The 14,741-nt window shown below is 36.3% G+C and overlaps 1 protein-coding gene across 1 annotated transcript; it reads right to left on the bottom strand.

Annotated features, from left to right (window-relative positions):
• Positions 1 to 1,056: 1,056 nt before the first annotated feature.
• LOC110026738 (CAP-Gly domain-containing linker protein 1) lies at positions 1,057 to 14,216 on the bottom strand. Its single transcript, XM_020727826.1, has 7 exons — positions 14,097 to 14,216; positions 13,922 to 13,960; positions 13,773 to 13,826; positions 13,627 to 13,680; positions 4,164 to 4,217; positions 4,019 to 4,090; positions 1,057 to 1,379 (listed from the first exon to the last, which is right to left on the bottom strand). The coding sequence occupies exons 1-7, from the start codon at positions 14,151 to 14,153 to the stop codon at positions 1,293 to 1,295; spliced, it is 417 nt and encodes a 138-aa protein (XP_020583485.1). The 5' UTR covers positions 14,154 to 14,216; the 3' UTR covers positions 1,057 to 1,292.
• Positions 14,217 to 14,741: the final 525 nt, after the last annotated feature.

Here is a 14,741-nt window from a genome sequence, read left to right as displayed (position 1 = left end):
TATATATATATATATATCAATTGGATGAATTAGAAATGTAGAATTTTATAAAAGTAGCTGTGTTCGATTTCAGGAGACGTGAAAACTGAAATGTCTTGAAATAATTAAAATTTTTCTTGATTTAGTCAAATTTGAAAGAGACGTGGGATTGCAACATATCACAGTCGTGCCCGAAACATTAACTTGAACGACCTTTCGAGACTGTAGTTAGGGTTGCCCCCTTGTATGGATGTAGTTTTTATAGACTCGATGTCTAAATGGGATGCTGAAAATAAATCCTACTAAAATCGTGCCCGAGACGTTCGCTTGAACGACCTCAAGAGTTTGTTGTGAATGATGCCCTCTACATCGAGGAATGCATCAACGGGGCAAAGGAGGTTCATTTGCTAGTAGTTAAATAACGTAACACGCTTGAAGATGAAGCGAAAAAGACTTTACTCCATTATTAAAATATATTCCCCTCGTAGAACCTATTAAACAAACTACACCTTTATAATATGAGGGCTTCATCTTGTATTTAAATAAATAAATAAATAAAATCACAGGAGGAATATTCCCCTCGTAGAAAACACATCTATTTTCTACTTAAAGATATATATATTGATAATGTGGTGTGAATTCATTGACAAATCAAGATCCAACATCATAATAGTTTCACAAGAAGCTTGCTTGTTCATGGGATGCAAATTAGTTCAAAACCTGTAAAAAGTTATTTCAGGTTTCAACTCACCGCAACTTTGATTCCATGTTATCCGCCAAAAAACTACCGATAAGGCCCATGGCCCGAGAAAACCTTAAAGAAACCATTCCTAATAGCCGAATGAGTTTGCATAAAACAAAATCAACAGCAACAAAGCCTTAATCCCACTACGTGGGGTTGGCTACAAGAATCATTTTTCTCCATTGTGTCTTGTTTAGTGTCATATTTTCATTTAATTCTAATAAATTAAGATTAATTTTTATACAATAAGCTCAAGTTTTCCTAGGTCTATCTATGCCTTTCTTAACATAAGTTGAACATCAGATGGTCGACACTTAATGTCGAAAACCAGCGTAAAATATGACACAATAGATTTGAAGCTTTCAAGGCATATGAATTTGTAATGTTAAAAAGCTTGCAGGAGAAGAGTTATTACTTCCAATGTGCTACAAAGAAAAACTAAAATAGTAGAATGGCAGTATAACATACCAACTCTGAAATAGTAATTAAGGATCATTATTATCAATGTTGATGTAACCCATCCTCGTGCTACCTATGCAGAAGAGTCCTGTGAACTGGTTTCCCTTGCAATTTATGAAAAAGAAGGCCCAGTTTTACCAGAAACATTCGCGGTATCTTCAGATTCTGATTCCTTGGAAGATTCAGAAATATCCTCAAGCTGCATCATAAAATAAAAGGTATTTGCTCTAATTTTAGATAAATATATCTTTCTAAAATATGAATAGTGGAGAAAAATGAAGAATGGGGGACTTTTTAAGAGCTTCTGGAGTCATTTGATCATGGAAGGCAGCATTTCACAACTAGAAGCAGCAATAAGAGCATTCCACATTAAGTTAATAAAGTGTGAATTTAAAAGTAGAATACTTATTAGCACAAGTTGTCTTGCATGTGGATCTCTTTACTCTTGATTAACTTTTCAAGTAAATTTAAAAGTAGAAATTAGCGTAGTTAATAGCATGAGAGAAGTCATTAAGATGCGGAGGCCCAAATGAGAAGCAAAATGTTAAAAAAGATGTTCTTACAGTTTCTATATAAGGTGTTCCTTTATAAAATAACCCCAATTAATATTTTGGGACATTTTTTTTACAAAAACATTGGCAAAAAATCATTAAAAGATATAAAGATAAATAACAATCATTCCAAGGTATTCAAAAAATCACGCAAACATAAAACGTCAAATAATAGCAATATTATAATATAATATCATCTATCATCATTATTTATTTACTTCATCCTCAGCATCGGTTTCATGCAACTATTTTGGGCCAATTTTATAAATGTTAATTTTTCATTCATTGTTATTGTTACATCAGAGATCGGCTTTGAGCCCATATCTTTTTGCTTTAGCTATGGATGCTCTTAATGGACCTTTACAGGATGATGTACCTTCGTGTATGCTTTTCGCTGATGATATCCTTCTTGTGGATAAAACTAATAAAGAGCTCAGGAAAAACTTGACTTATGGAGGTCTACTTTGGAGTCTAAAGACCTTCGTTTGAGTCAAATGAAAATTGAATACATGAAATATAATTTTAGTAATAGCTCTAGTGACAAAGTTGTAATTATGGGTGATCAAATTATTAAAAGGTATTCATTCAAGAGGCGTTTATTCTCTACTGCCTCAACTCCTTACATATATCCTTCAAGAGGCGTTCATTCATCTAACTTATTTAACTAGTTCTCCTTTGGACTACATTGATTCTCCTCTTGGAAACAATTCTTTTAAATCTTTATAGTACCCCTCTATATCAACTTGATATTAAAGCTTCATCATGCTCCATGTGTATCCTCGCCAATCACACTTCTTTGAATAACATCCAATTCATCTCTCTCTCATACTGGCTTCTATGTAATACTGCCTCCTAGCGAGAGCGCCAATTGCATGATCAATTTCTAGCCAAACAAAAATCAAATAGAAGTTTATTTGTATTCGGCTCATATAAAAAATAAGCTAAAAATATTTGTTCAAACTAAGTTTGTTTCCACATGAGCAAGTTGTACATGAGCTTCCTAGCAATCCGAACACCAACTATTCATAAATGAATATTTCTTTTTTTTTTTGGGCAACCAAGTTATAGGAACTGCAAACATCATTGCATCTACACTATCTCTGCATGTTCTACGCATTGCAGTTTTTTCCCTCAAATCATGTGCATGCAACTAAAAGTCATGTGCATTACTTTCACAAGCACACCAGCACTCATTAATCCCTCATACACCTTGGAATAATATCGCACAATGCTGTGTTAATATTGTGTTCATCATAAAAAAGAAACCATATCAAGTCATGCATATTCATCAATCTCTAAAAAACCCACTAATCCTGCAACAGCATGCACCATCATCTTATCCAATTCAATGGATCTTAGAAAACAAAGCCAAACAATCAACCTAGCCATAAAGCCAATTGGATAAAAGTTCACCAAAAAAAAAAAAAAAAAGTTACTTTCAATTAGCCAACCAGTTGAATATCATTTGAGTCAGTCTAGTTAGGCGCCTAAAAACCTTAAAATTTTGTAAAGATCTCATTCTGAAGCTTATCACTTCTTGATGATGAATGAAGAGAATCTTTTGTTGATATTATGGATATAGTGATCTTCTTCCCCTTTATTTCTCTTATTTTGGGTTGATTTCTCATTGATGGACTTATTTTTGGAATGGACTTTCCGTTCACCCTTTATCTTTGGGATGAATTTTGTCAGCTCTGCAATATAGTTAAGGGCCTCCGTTTTTTATTCAATAACATTTCAACTCTTTGGAATATAGTTCTTTCCAACATACTGACCAAATAAATATCCTAATTGTTAACATATTGAAGCAAGTTGTACATATGTAATAAAAGACAATTTTTGTTCATTTCTAATTATAAAGTACTTTTTAAGTAATTTAGTTTGGAAAGAAGAAAATGAGTGTTAAGACTCATATTAAAGGGCAATATATGAAGAATAAATATTTGAAGTTTCATGTGGCCTTCCTTTACGGAATCTTCCCAGAGTTTCTCCTTCGTTGCTTCGCATCTACCCCTTGCCTCCCTCCCCTTGAAGTGTTCATCTAAATTTTTTACTAATTTCTTTTCTCTATATCATTGACTCTCCAATAATGAATCCTTTTAAATCTTACAGCTGCACCCTTCTATATCACCTTAGCCTGATAACACATGAAGCATACTAATTCAATGAGTTAAGACTTTTTAAATTTTAAGCAAGGTAAACAATATAAATGTTGAGTTAAACATGAAATTTTCTGCAATTATAGAGCATAACAGGGATCAAGGATTTAAAGACGAAGAAAAAATACCCCCAAGTTTCTTAAGCTAACAGAGATGTCATCTTGTTGCTGCTGTAGAGTGGTCTTCAGTTCTTGGAAGTTCTGGAATAAAAAATATTGAATAACCATCACAAGTTCGCAAAAATTTTGAAGTACAATATATAGAGAACTTAACTGATTTCAGTTCATCCAGATCAGTATTTAGCACCTTCTTAAGCTCGATCAGTTCCTGCATGGAGAAGGGCTATCAAACACATGCGACTATTTTAAGTATATAGCTTTCCAAATTAAAAATAACTTGAATTCAAATGAATTGTATAGAAGTCTACACACCAATAAGCAATCATATGAAAACTAATTAAATGACTAGCCCACACAAATAAAAATAGATATAATTGCGAAATATGTAACATCTCTTCCACAACAAATCACCTACAAATTTCCAAACTATAATGATCAAGAAGTGCTCAATTGATGCAGGTCTAGGAGTTAGAATTTTCTACTACAATTTATGATGTGAAACATAAAAACATGCAAAATAATTTGAAGATAAATAGTTCAAAAACCACCAAGTAATTCAACCACTTATTTTTGTTATATATAAACAATTAATAATCAATTTAACTCAAACGGCAATGACATGATCGAAATAGCTTGAAAATTCAGTGAGGAATTAGAAATACAAAACTCAATTATGAACTGAATTTTGTTCAACAAATTAGATTTCTAGCATTTCAATACTTTTTCAAAATTAAAAGTGCTTAATAAATCACCAACAAATTATGCAGACAAAAAATAAAACAAGGAACTAAAACACCTATGAAAAATCACCCCTCACATAGTTACAAGGAGATGATTATTCAATAGCAAAAATAAATATTCTTACTAAAAATAAATAGACAATTACAACAAAACATACTTGGAAGGAAAATTACAACAAAACAGGACACAAATTCATACCAGGGCTCAATCTAGGGGTGGTAGAGGTCGGCTAAGTGGTAGAGGAGTGGTGGTAGGAGGCTGAAATGGGATGTGGGTTGCTGGTAGAGTAAAAAGGGGGCTGGAATTGCAACGGCGGTGAAGCAGAGGGCCTGAAAGGGCAATGACAGCCAAGGGGAGGGGTGAGACAGTGAGGGACAACGAAGGGGTGAACTATAGCACAGCGAGAGGAGGGCTGTCCTGGGGCTGCGACAGCAAGGGGGATGGCTGGAATAAATAAAATGGAGGCCATGCAGAACGCCATCAAGGGGATGAATGGGCAGAACCTTGACAGAAGGAAAACCACCGTGAACCGGGCTCAGTCTCAATTCGGCGATGGAGGCGGAAATGGAGGCTGTGGCGACATCAGTTATCGCGGTGGTGGTGGCGGATATGGAGGCGGTGGAGGTAGATATGGAGATGGAAGTGGTCTTCGTATGTAGCAGTCTAGTCATCACAGCACGGGGAGGTGGGCCTGGTTCGGTCTTGCTTGTGGCTCGGAAGTGAGGAAAGCAGCTGAGCACGACCTTCGTTTTTCGACAACAGGGAGGCCAGCTGAGCACGACCTTCGTTTTTCGACAACAGGGAGGCGAAGGGTCGAAGGCTTTGTCCGCTTCAGATCTCCTTCGCTAGCTATCGCTGCTTCTGCGGCATCTTCGACTGCTTCTTCCGCTTCGGCTTCTTCCGCTTCAACTTCGGCTTCTTTATCGCACTTAAGGATTGAAGGTTTCGGCACTCCTTCCTAGACTGACAACTTTGGCTTCGACAAACCCTAGATCTTCGCTTTGGCACTCACGGCTTCGTCAATCTCGACTCCGGCACTCACGACTTCAGCATCTCGGCTTCAGCACTTTTGGCGTGAAGAACAGGGAACAAATCATCTTCGTCGTCGCAGGAAGAATTAATAGCATTTAAATCGTGTAACAGAACGCGGATCCTACTTGTAGGCCATGATCGGTAGCATTTGGATCATATAACAGGATGCAGATCCTATTTGTAGGTTATGATCGGTAGCATCTGGATCGTGTAATTGGACGCGAATCCTTCTTGTGGCTATGATTCGAATTTCGGGACAACAACGATAGAGGATTTCTTGTTTTTCATATTTGGTTCAAGAATTGTCTCTGAGGCTTCGACATCTTCGACTTCGGCACTCACGGCTTGAGGAATGTTGGTCCCAACAAAGTTTCTTGTTGGCAAATTGATGCTTCATGATTAGTCAGCATCAATTTGAGGGAGATATCAATCAGAAAGGACATAAATCAGGCAGCTAAATTAGGAGTTTCTATAATTAGAAGCTTCCTTATTTAAATTATTTCCAATATTTTTATTATGATTTATTTCCCTTTTAACTAAATGTTTAGATTAGGAATATGTATTATTAAATTACCTAAAATAGATTATGCACTTTATTTTGTACCTAAAATAGATTTTGTACCATAGATTGTAAAATTATTATTTAATGGAATGAAAGCAAAGGGAAAGACATCGCCTATTCAGGATTCAACCTATTTTCCTCAAAACATTGACAAGGAAGTTTCTGAGTCACGGCGATCTGTGTTAACACCGCATTCTTGTTTGTATCTCCATTAATGATGATAATACATACATTTCCCTTCACGGTGCAATGAGCATATAATATATTGTGATGAAACCATTGTTGCGCTCTCGCCCTCATCTAGTGGAAGTTGGTACTCACCCTTTTCTTCAATTGCTTTCTTGTCACTAACTTTCTCCACTGCCCCCTACTCGATGAAAGTCACAACTCTACTCGTTGTGCAACTGGAAGTGATGTGCCCAAAACCATGACAACTGAAGCATTTCCTAGTTAGGACTGTAGTAAGTGTGCTACTCTTCTCAGACTTCTTCTCACTCAGAGTAGCATGTTTCTGCTCCTGACTAGTCTACTCCGCTCTCTAAGACATGGTCCACCTAAGGCCTCCAATAGTTGGTAGATGTCTAACTGGTGATAGTTATCTGCTCTGCTTCGATTGTCTCCCACTTTCAATGCTAAAGTATGCACAACCCTCAGTTTCCAATGGGATTGCAGTTGGGTCACATTACTGAAGATGGGTTTTAGGCCTCCCAAATTTCTGGCTATGGTATGCTCTTATGTCTCCTTCGGTTCACACTTCAACTTAAGTTGCATTAATTTTGTCGTGTACTCCTTTATTGATAGCTCCTGCTATAGACAATGGAGCTTCAAGAAAATATCCTGGCGATAGTGAGGGGGCAGGTTTAACCATTGCATCTCTCGCTTCATCTTCTCCCAAGAAGTGATTATGTCACCATAAGAAAACATTTTACTTCAGCTTGCTGGCAGTGAGTTTCACTCTTATTTCATTGGGCATCTCTTTATATTCAAAGATCCGCTCAACAATCTGTATCCACTCAAGGAAGTCATCCGGATCCCTTCTCCCTATGAAGTCCGGTAGGTCCATTTTCATTCACATATCTCCATATCCTCCAATAAGCACGTTATCTTTGTACCTTCCAACTGCAATCCATCTCTGTATCCTCTAACAGGCATCTCATCTTTGTATCATTCAACATGCGTCTCATCCGTGTATCCTCTAACAGACATCTCATCTCTATATCTTCCAGCAAGCACCTTATCTTTGTATCTTCTAATAAGCACTTCAGCTCCAGATCTCCATTGATACTATATCCCAAAGCCTTGTAGCTTGTCTTCTTCTCTACTTGAATCATCCATATGGAAGGGGTTTCGGTGTTCTACTTGCTCTCCTTCATGGCTTTTCACAATTACAGCGACAATGATTCCCTCCTGATTTTTATTCAATGGCATCGAGCCGATATAGCACTTGGTGGAGTAGTCATTATATGTCAATTATGATACGTTCTTGATCAGATTCTGATAAATGTCTCGGCGGTGTCGTGATTGGGGTTTTAGGCATATATAGGTGGAAGGAGGTGTGTAGGGCGAGAGGAAAAGATTTTTCTTTTTTGGAGGGGGTGAAGGATGCTAGAATACCAAAGTTAACCCTAAACCCTAAACCCTAATAAGATTTATGTTAAGCTAGCTCTGATACCAAATGATACCAAAGTTAACCCAAAATACAATAGGAAAAGTAAAAGTTATTACTAAAAAAAAATAGACGGTTACAACCAAACACATTTGGAATGGAAATTGCAACAAAACAAGACATAGACTCACACTAAGGCTTGATTCAGAGGTGGTGGAGGACTGCTGGGTGGGCAGGGAGGCTGAAGAGGGTTGTGGGTTACTGGTAGAGCAAAAGGAGAGGTTGGAATTGCCTTAGCAATGAAGTGGAGGGCCTAGAACAACAGTGACAGCCAAGGGGAGGGCTGGTAGAACAAGGGGAAGCGAAGGGAAAGGGTTGTGAACTGTAGGACAGCAATAGGAGGGTTGTCTCGGGACTGCGGCAACGAGGGAGATAGCTGGAATGAATGAAATAGGTGGCTGGGTGGCGGGACTGCAGGAAAAAGATAGCTATGTTGTTGTCCTGAGTGGCTACAACAAGTATAAAGGGCTAGAGAGTAGTCAAAACAGCGAGACGAGAGTGGTAAAAGGGGCGGCGACGAAGGTGGAGGGCTAGGACTGCGATGGCGACGAAGGTGGAGGGCTAGGACTGCGATAAATACCACCTCAAGAACAACCTACAGCAGAAATACACTCGATTCCTTGGAATGAGATCACCACCTCAGACGAGTTACAGTCGAAGCACCTTGTCGCCTTCCGATACAGACCTAGAAAGGGACACCTTAAACGCCAGCAACTGTCCTGACCAAAAACATAATAAACACTAACTTCCAAACCCTAATACAACATATATATAAGAAATGACTAAAAAGGAATGAACGATAATAAAAAAGAAAGCATAAGAAAAGAAAACGGGACAGTTTTGATGGCCCATCTCCCATGTCCCACAATATTGAATCTCGCAGCACTTTATTGGCTACAGTACCACGAAAATTTTATGCGAGAAAGCTCCCACGTCAAGTGCCTTTTAAATAAAGTAATTGTATGTGTGCGTGTAACTCACTCGAATGAATCACAAATCAACTTGAACTCTTAAGATTGAAACTGAAAAAAGAAATTTTATTCAAGCCAGAAATCATAATTACATGCCACAAAAAGCTATTTATAGGCTCGTAATATAGTTCAAACATGTTTTTAAATCAAAAGGCTTTGGTAGAATTAAAAATTTATCTTTGGATTTTAATATATGTAGTGATGCAGGGCGGGGAGGTTTCCTTAAACTGATTTAGTCCATGTGCGGGAGGGACGGACAAACCTCTCTCTAAGGCTAGGGTTGCACCCACTCCTAAAAGCAACAAGAGTATTTTTGTTTGTTTGTTTTTATTAGATTTAAATCATTTGTTGATTATAACTATATAGTTTTTTGTTGTATTTTGGATCTTTTATTCATTTTAGTTCAGTGAGGAATTGTGCTCCCTTCGTGGTTCCAGAATGAGGACTAGCATGTATCTATGGCATTGTATGGTGGCAATTGTATCTCTCTATTATTGATGGTGACATTGCGTGCCTTCTTCCTTCTTCAATCCTTCGGATTGTGATTTATGTATCCTAATCAGTTGCAAGAGTAGCAAACACTTAAATCTTATATTTTTTTATTTGATTAATGCATCTCATCTTTGTTCTAATTGTTTTTTTTCGTGTTTCGGATTGGTTTCTTGGTTGTTCTTGTTCAATATTCTCCAAACCCCCCTTTTCGGTATCATTTGGTATCAAAACTAGTCTAACCCACAATATTGAATCTCACAGTACTGTATTGGCTACAGTACCACAAAAATTTTATGCAAGAAAGCTCCCACGTCAAGTGCCTTTTAAATAAAGTAATTGTATGTGTGCGCGTAACTCACTCTAATGAATCACAAATCAGCTTGAACTCTTAAGATTGAAACTGAAAAAGAAATTTTATTCAAGCCAAAAATCATAATTACATGCCACAAAAAGCTATTTATAGGCTCGTAATATACTTCAAACATGTTTTTAAATCAAAAGGCTTTGGTAGAATTAAAAATTATCTTAGGATTTTAATAAATGTAGTGATGTGGGGCGGGGAGGTTTCCTTGAACTGATTTAGTCCATGTGGGGAGGGGGGGACGGACAGACCTCTCTCTAAGGCTAGGGTTGTCACCCACTCCTAATAGCAACAAGAGTATTTTTGTTTGTTTGTTTTTATTAGGTTTAGATCATTTGTTGATTATAACTATATAGTTTTTTGTTGTATTTTGGATCTTTTATTCATTTTAGTTCAGTGAGGAATTGTGCTCCCTTCGTGGTTCCAGAATGAGGACTAGCATGTATCTACGGCATTGTATGGTGGCAATGGTATCCCTCCATTATTGATGGTGACATTGCGGGCCTCCTTCCTTCTTCAATCCTTCGGGTTGTGATTTATGTATCCTAATCAGTTGCAAGAGTAGCAAACACTTAAATCTTATATTTTTTTATTTGATTAATGCATCTCATCTTTGTTCTGGTTGTTTTTTTTTCGTGTTTCGGATTGATTTTTTGGTTGTTCTTGTTCAATATTCTCCAAAACCCCATTTTCGGTATCATTTGATATCAAAACTTGTCTAACCCACAATATTGAATCTCGCAGTACTGTATTGGCTACAATACCACAAAAATTTTATGCGAGAAAGCTCCCACGTCAAGTGTCTTTTAAATAAAGTAATTGTATGCGTGCGTGTAACTCACTCGAATGAATCACAAATCAACTTGAACTCTTAAGATTGAAACTGAAAAAAGAAATTTTGATTCAAGCCAGAAATCATAATTACATGCCACAAAAAGCTATTTATAGGCTCGTAATATACTTCAAACAATTCAAACATGTTTTTAAATCAAAATGCTTTGGTAGAATTAAAAATTATCTTTGGATTTTAATAAATGTAGTGATGTGGGGCGAGGAGGTTTCCTTGAACCGATTTTGTCCATGTGGGGGAGGGATGGACAGACCTCTCTCCAAGGCTAGAGTTGTCACCCACTCCTAATAGCAACAAAAGTATTTTTGTTTGTTTGTTTTTATTAGGTTTAGATCATTTGTTGATTATAACTATATAGTTTTTTGTTGTATTTTGGATCTTTTATTCATTTTAGTTCAGTGAGGAATTGTGCTCCCTTCGTGGTTCCAGAATGAGGACTAGCATGTATCTACGGCATTGTATGGTGGCAATGATATCCCTCCATTATTGATGGTGACATTGCGGGCCTCCTTCCTTCTTCAATCCTTCGGGTTGTGATTTATGTATCCTAATCAGTTGCAAGAGTAGCAAACACTTAAATCTTATATATTTTTTTAATTGATTAATGCATCTCATCTTTGTTCTGGTTGTTTTTTTCGTGTTTCAGATTGGTTTCTTAGTTGTTTTGTTGAATATTCTCCAAACCCTCATTTTCACTATCATTTGGTATCAAAACTAGTCTAACCCTAATTCTATTCTAAGATTATCAAAATCCATTTAAACCTAAAATCACCAAACCATAGAAAAATCTTGACCTAACCATAACTCACATTTGCTAATTTTCAAACTCAGCAACCCTAAATAATTTTTTTAAGCCCAAAATCAATCTCATATACCCTCTTTCACCTCTCAAACATAAACCCACAAAATCATAGCTAAATCTTGATCAAACCCTAATCCGTCTTGCTGATTTCAAAATCAGCTAAATAATTTTCTGCACCCTAAATCATTCTCACACAACGTCATTTTACAGCACAAACCTAAACCCTAACCATGCAACTACGAAGACAATTTATGGAAGTCGAAGGCCCTCCAATCCTGGAAGGTTACAACAACTCCACCTTCAACATGGTCGAGTTGATGCTATATCACGAGGAGTCAAAAGCTTCAAAGGATAGGGTTGAAGCTCCATCAACCCCAGTAAATTGATGTGGGGTGGGGTCCATGGGGAGGGGACCACAGACCGGTTCGGTCCAATTGGGGGAGGGCTGGTCGGCCCTCTCTTTAGAGCTAAAGTTTTCGCTCAAAATAATAGTAGCAAGGGAAATTTCGTTTGTTATTTTTTTTCTAAAGTTTAGGTCTTTTGTTGATTATAAATATGCAGTCGTCTATCTAATTAAAAGTCTTTGGTTCATTTGAGTTTTGTGAGAGACTGTGCTACTTTTGTGGTTTCCAGATGGGGATGAGTTTGTATCAACGGCGTTGGGTGGTGGCAATTGTATCCCTCCGTTATTGGTGGTGACATCTCGGGTCTCTTTCATCAATCCTTTAGGTGGTGATTTTTATATCTGGATCTATTGAAGAATAAGAAACTCTTATATCTCATATCTTATATCTTTTATTTGATTAATGCATGTCGTCTTTGTTATGGTTATCGTTTTATCTCAAATTGCTTTTTTGGGTGTTCTTGTTGAATCTTCTCCAACCACCCATTCTCTAATACCATGAAGAGTCTAGATATTTAATCCATTTGAATTCTTCTTTCATTTTACTAATAAGTCTATTAAAAATACCTCCCTCCCTCCCTCTCACCCATTAATCCGTTTTAACTTATCTCAAGAGCTAATACATATTCTAACACAACAAAATGTAGGAAGATTTTAGATGGAGATTCAAAGTAGTGTTTTTTTCATATCCAGGTATAAATTTCAGCTTGTAAATCACATTTCTAAAGATGCACCAAATGATCATCTTGCGTCTTGTTATGAATCATAATATCGTTATACTAAACAACAAGAAATTCTCCTACGAAAGGTCTTAAGACAATTCGCTATCCTTATGAAACCACTAAGTGCATTGGTTAATACAAAAAGCATAATCAATCCTTTAAATAATTCATATTTAGCTTTAAAAATAAGTTGTCACTAATTTTGATCTAATGATAGCCACCTCTCGAAATAATATCAGAAAATATTACATTATTAATATATAGTCTGTCCTTCAAATAACGAAAAGGAAATTTGCATTTGATTACGATTGTATTAACAGTCATATTGCTTGCACCTGTTATCCAATTGTCATTCTTCTTGGGAGAAAACATATCAATTAAAGTGCAAGAGCTCATGCTTTATCTAATAAATCCCTTCTTGAGTGAGTCATCAACCTGTCTTTTAAATTTTGTGTATAATGTTGAATCAAATATATTATGTTAAATTTGTCCTATAAATTTTCTCTTTTCTGTCACTGATTTTTCCCCTCTTCTTCTTGGAGCTTGGGAAGGCTAGAACTGCCTAGTTAACTTTTTTTTCCCAACTTCTTGTTCATTTCTATATGGAGGTTTATATAAACTTTTGAGTTAAAATACAAAGTAAATAGTTATATTTTCAAGAGCAATTTGTTATTACACAATTTCCTGTGTGTTTCAACAGATTTATTAACCAACAAGCTCGCAAAAAAGTAAGAACTAGAATGCTGGAAAAAAGACCACATTAGAAAGAGCAGTTTCAGATGCACTCTCCAAAATTTTCAAAGCAGATCCAGACACCAAAGACACCAGACACCAAATCAAAAGAGGGGATTTCTACAGATTAATTCTATGGCTCTGACATCCAGATGCGTGAAGCATGTAAAAAAGATCAAATGTATTTCAGGAAATGTTATGCAAAAAATCAAGATTGATCTTCAAATGCAGCAAAATAATAAAAATAACCGGATTGCATCTACAAAAGTCAGAGAATACTAACTTCCTTATATGTCTTAACTTGAGTGTCCAATTTGGATTTCCAGTCTTGCAAATCCTTCCACAGAGAAAATTTTAGTAAGAAAACAAAACATAAATTTTTACATAAAATAAACCAAATTAAGTTAAAGGGATATTTCTAAAGCTTACCTGTTTCAAACCTTGCAGCTTACTCAGCAACTCTGACTGCGATTCATTCAGTTCCTGCTATGAACTAAAGATAAGCAAATAACCGAGGAAAATCCTGCGCAAAAAAAATTAAATTGAAAATTGACAAAGAAGGAAAATCGTTATCTCACCGCTATCTTTAATCCCATAGGGCGTAGATCATCCTTATTCTGGAAGCAAACGAAGAGATCGAATCGAAGTTAAGAACAACGATGCGGGTGAAGAATCATGGCAACGACAGCTGCAGGAACATAAAAAGAACCGGAACATTTTGAGGAGATCTGAGCTAGATTTCAAGGAGCGTACCGGCGATGCAGAAGTACGAGTGGCTGGAGGAGAAGGGCTCGAACTGGCCGCTGCCATTGGAGAGGGTCTAGGGCAGGTTTTGAAATGAGTTGGAGCGGTTCCCGATTTTATGGCTGAGGATGATTTACATACTTTATCTATTTACATCTCTCATCTAAATTTAAATTTGAGACATTTACATATATGCTACAAATCTTTTATTTATTTACATATCTACCACATAAAATTTTAATTTTACATTTATTTTACTCAAATCTTTTATATTATATCAAAAATACCACTATTAATCACTTTTAAAATGTAAAAAACATATATTTTAAGCATATTTTTTCACATATTTTTAAGCATGGCTAAGTTAACATAAATGAAAAAAATCAAAAATTAAGTGTTAGATAATGTAAATATCTAGGAATGGTGTGGTATGTATGTAATTTTTTCCCTAATTTGTGTGTATCATTTTATTTACATCTAAACAGTATTATTTCATTTTTATGGTGGTGAACAAATTTTTGAATTAGAAGTATTTAAATTTGATTAAAACATGTTAAGTTCAAAATGGGTTCAAACCTGAAAAGGAACATGGTCACCTCTTTCTTTGAGGCACCCCTCATCTCCTTCTTGTGGTCTCATCAATGACTTCTGCAT

The sequence above is a fragment of the Phalaenopsis equestris genome, unplaced genomic scaffold, assembly GCF_001263595.1.
Source record: "Phalaenopsis equestris unplaced genomic scaffold, ASM126359v1 Scaffold000399, whole genome shotgun sequence".
NCBI classification, from domain to species: domain Eukaryota; kingdom Viridiplantae; phylum Streptophyta; class Magnoliopsida; order Asparagales; family Orchidaceae; genus Phalaenopsis; species Phalaenopsis equestris.
This window is presented reverse-complemented; position numbering and strand designations above follow the sequence as displayed.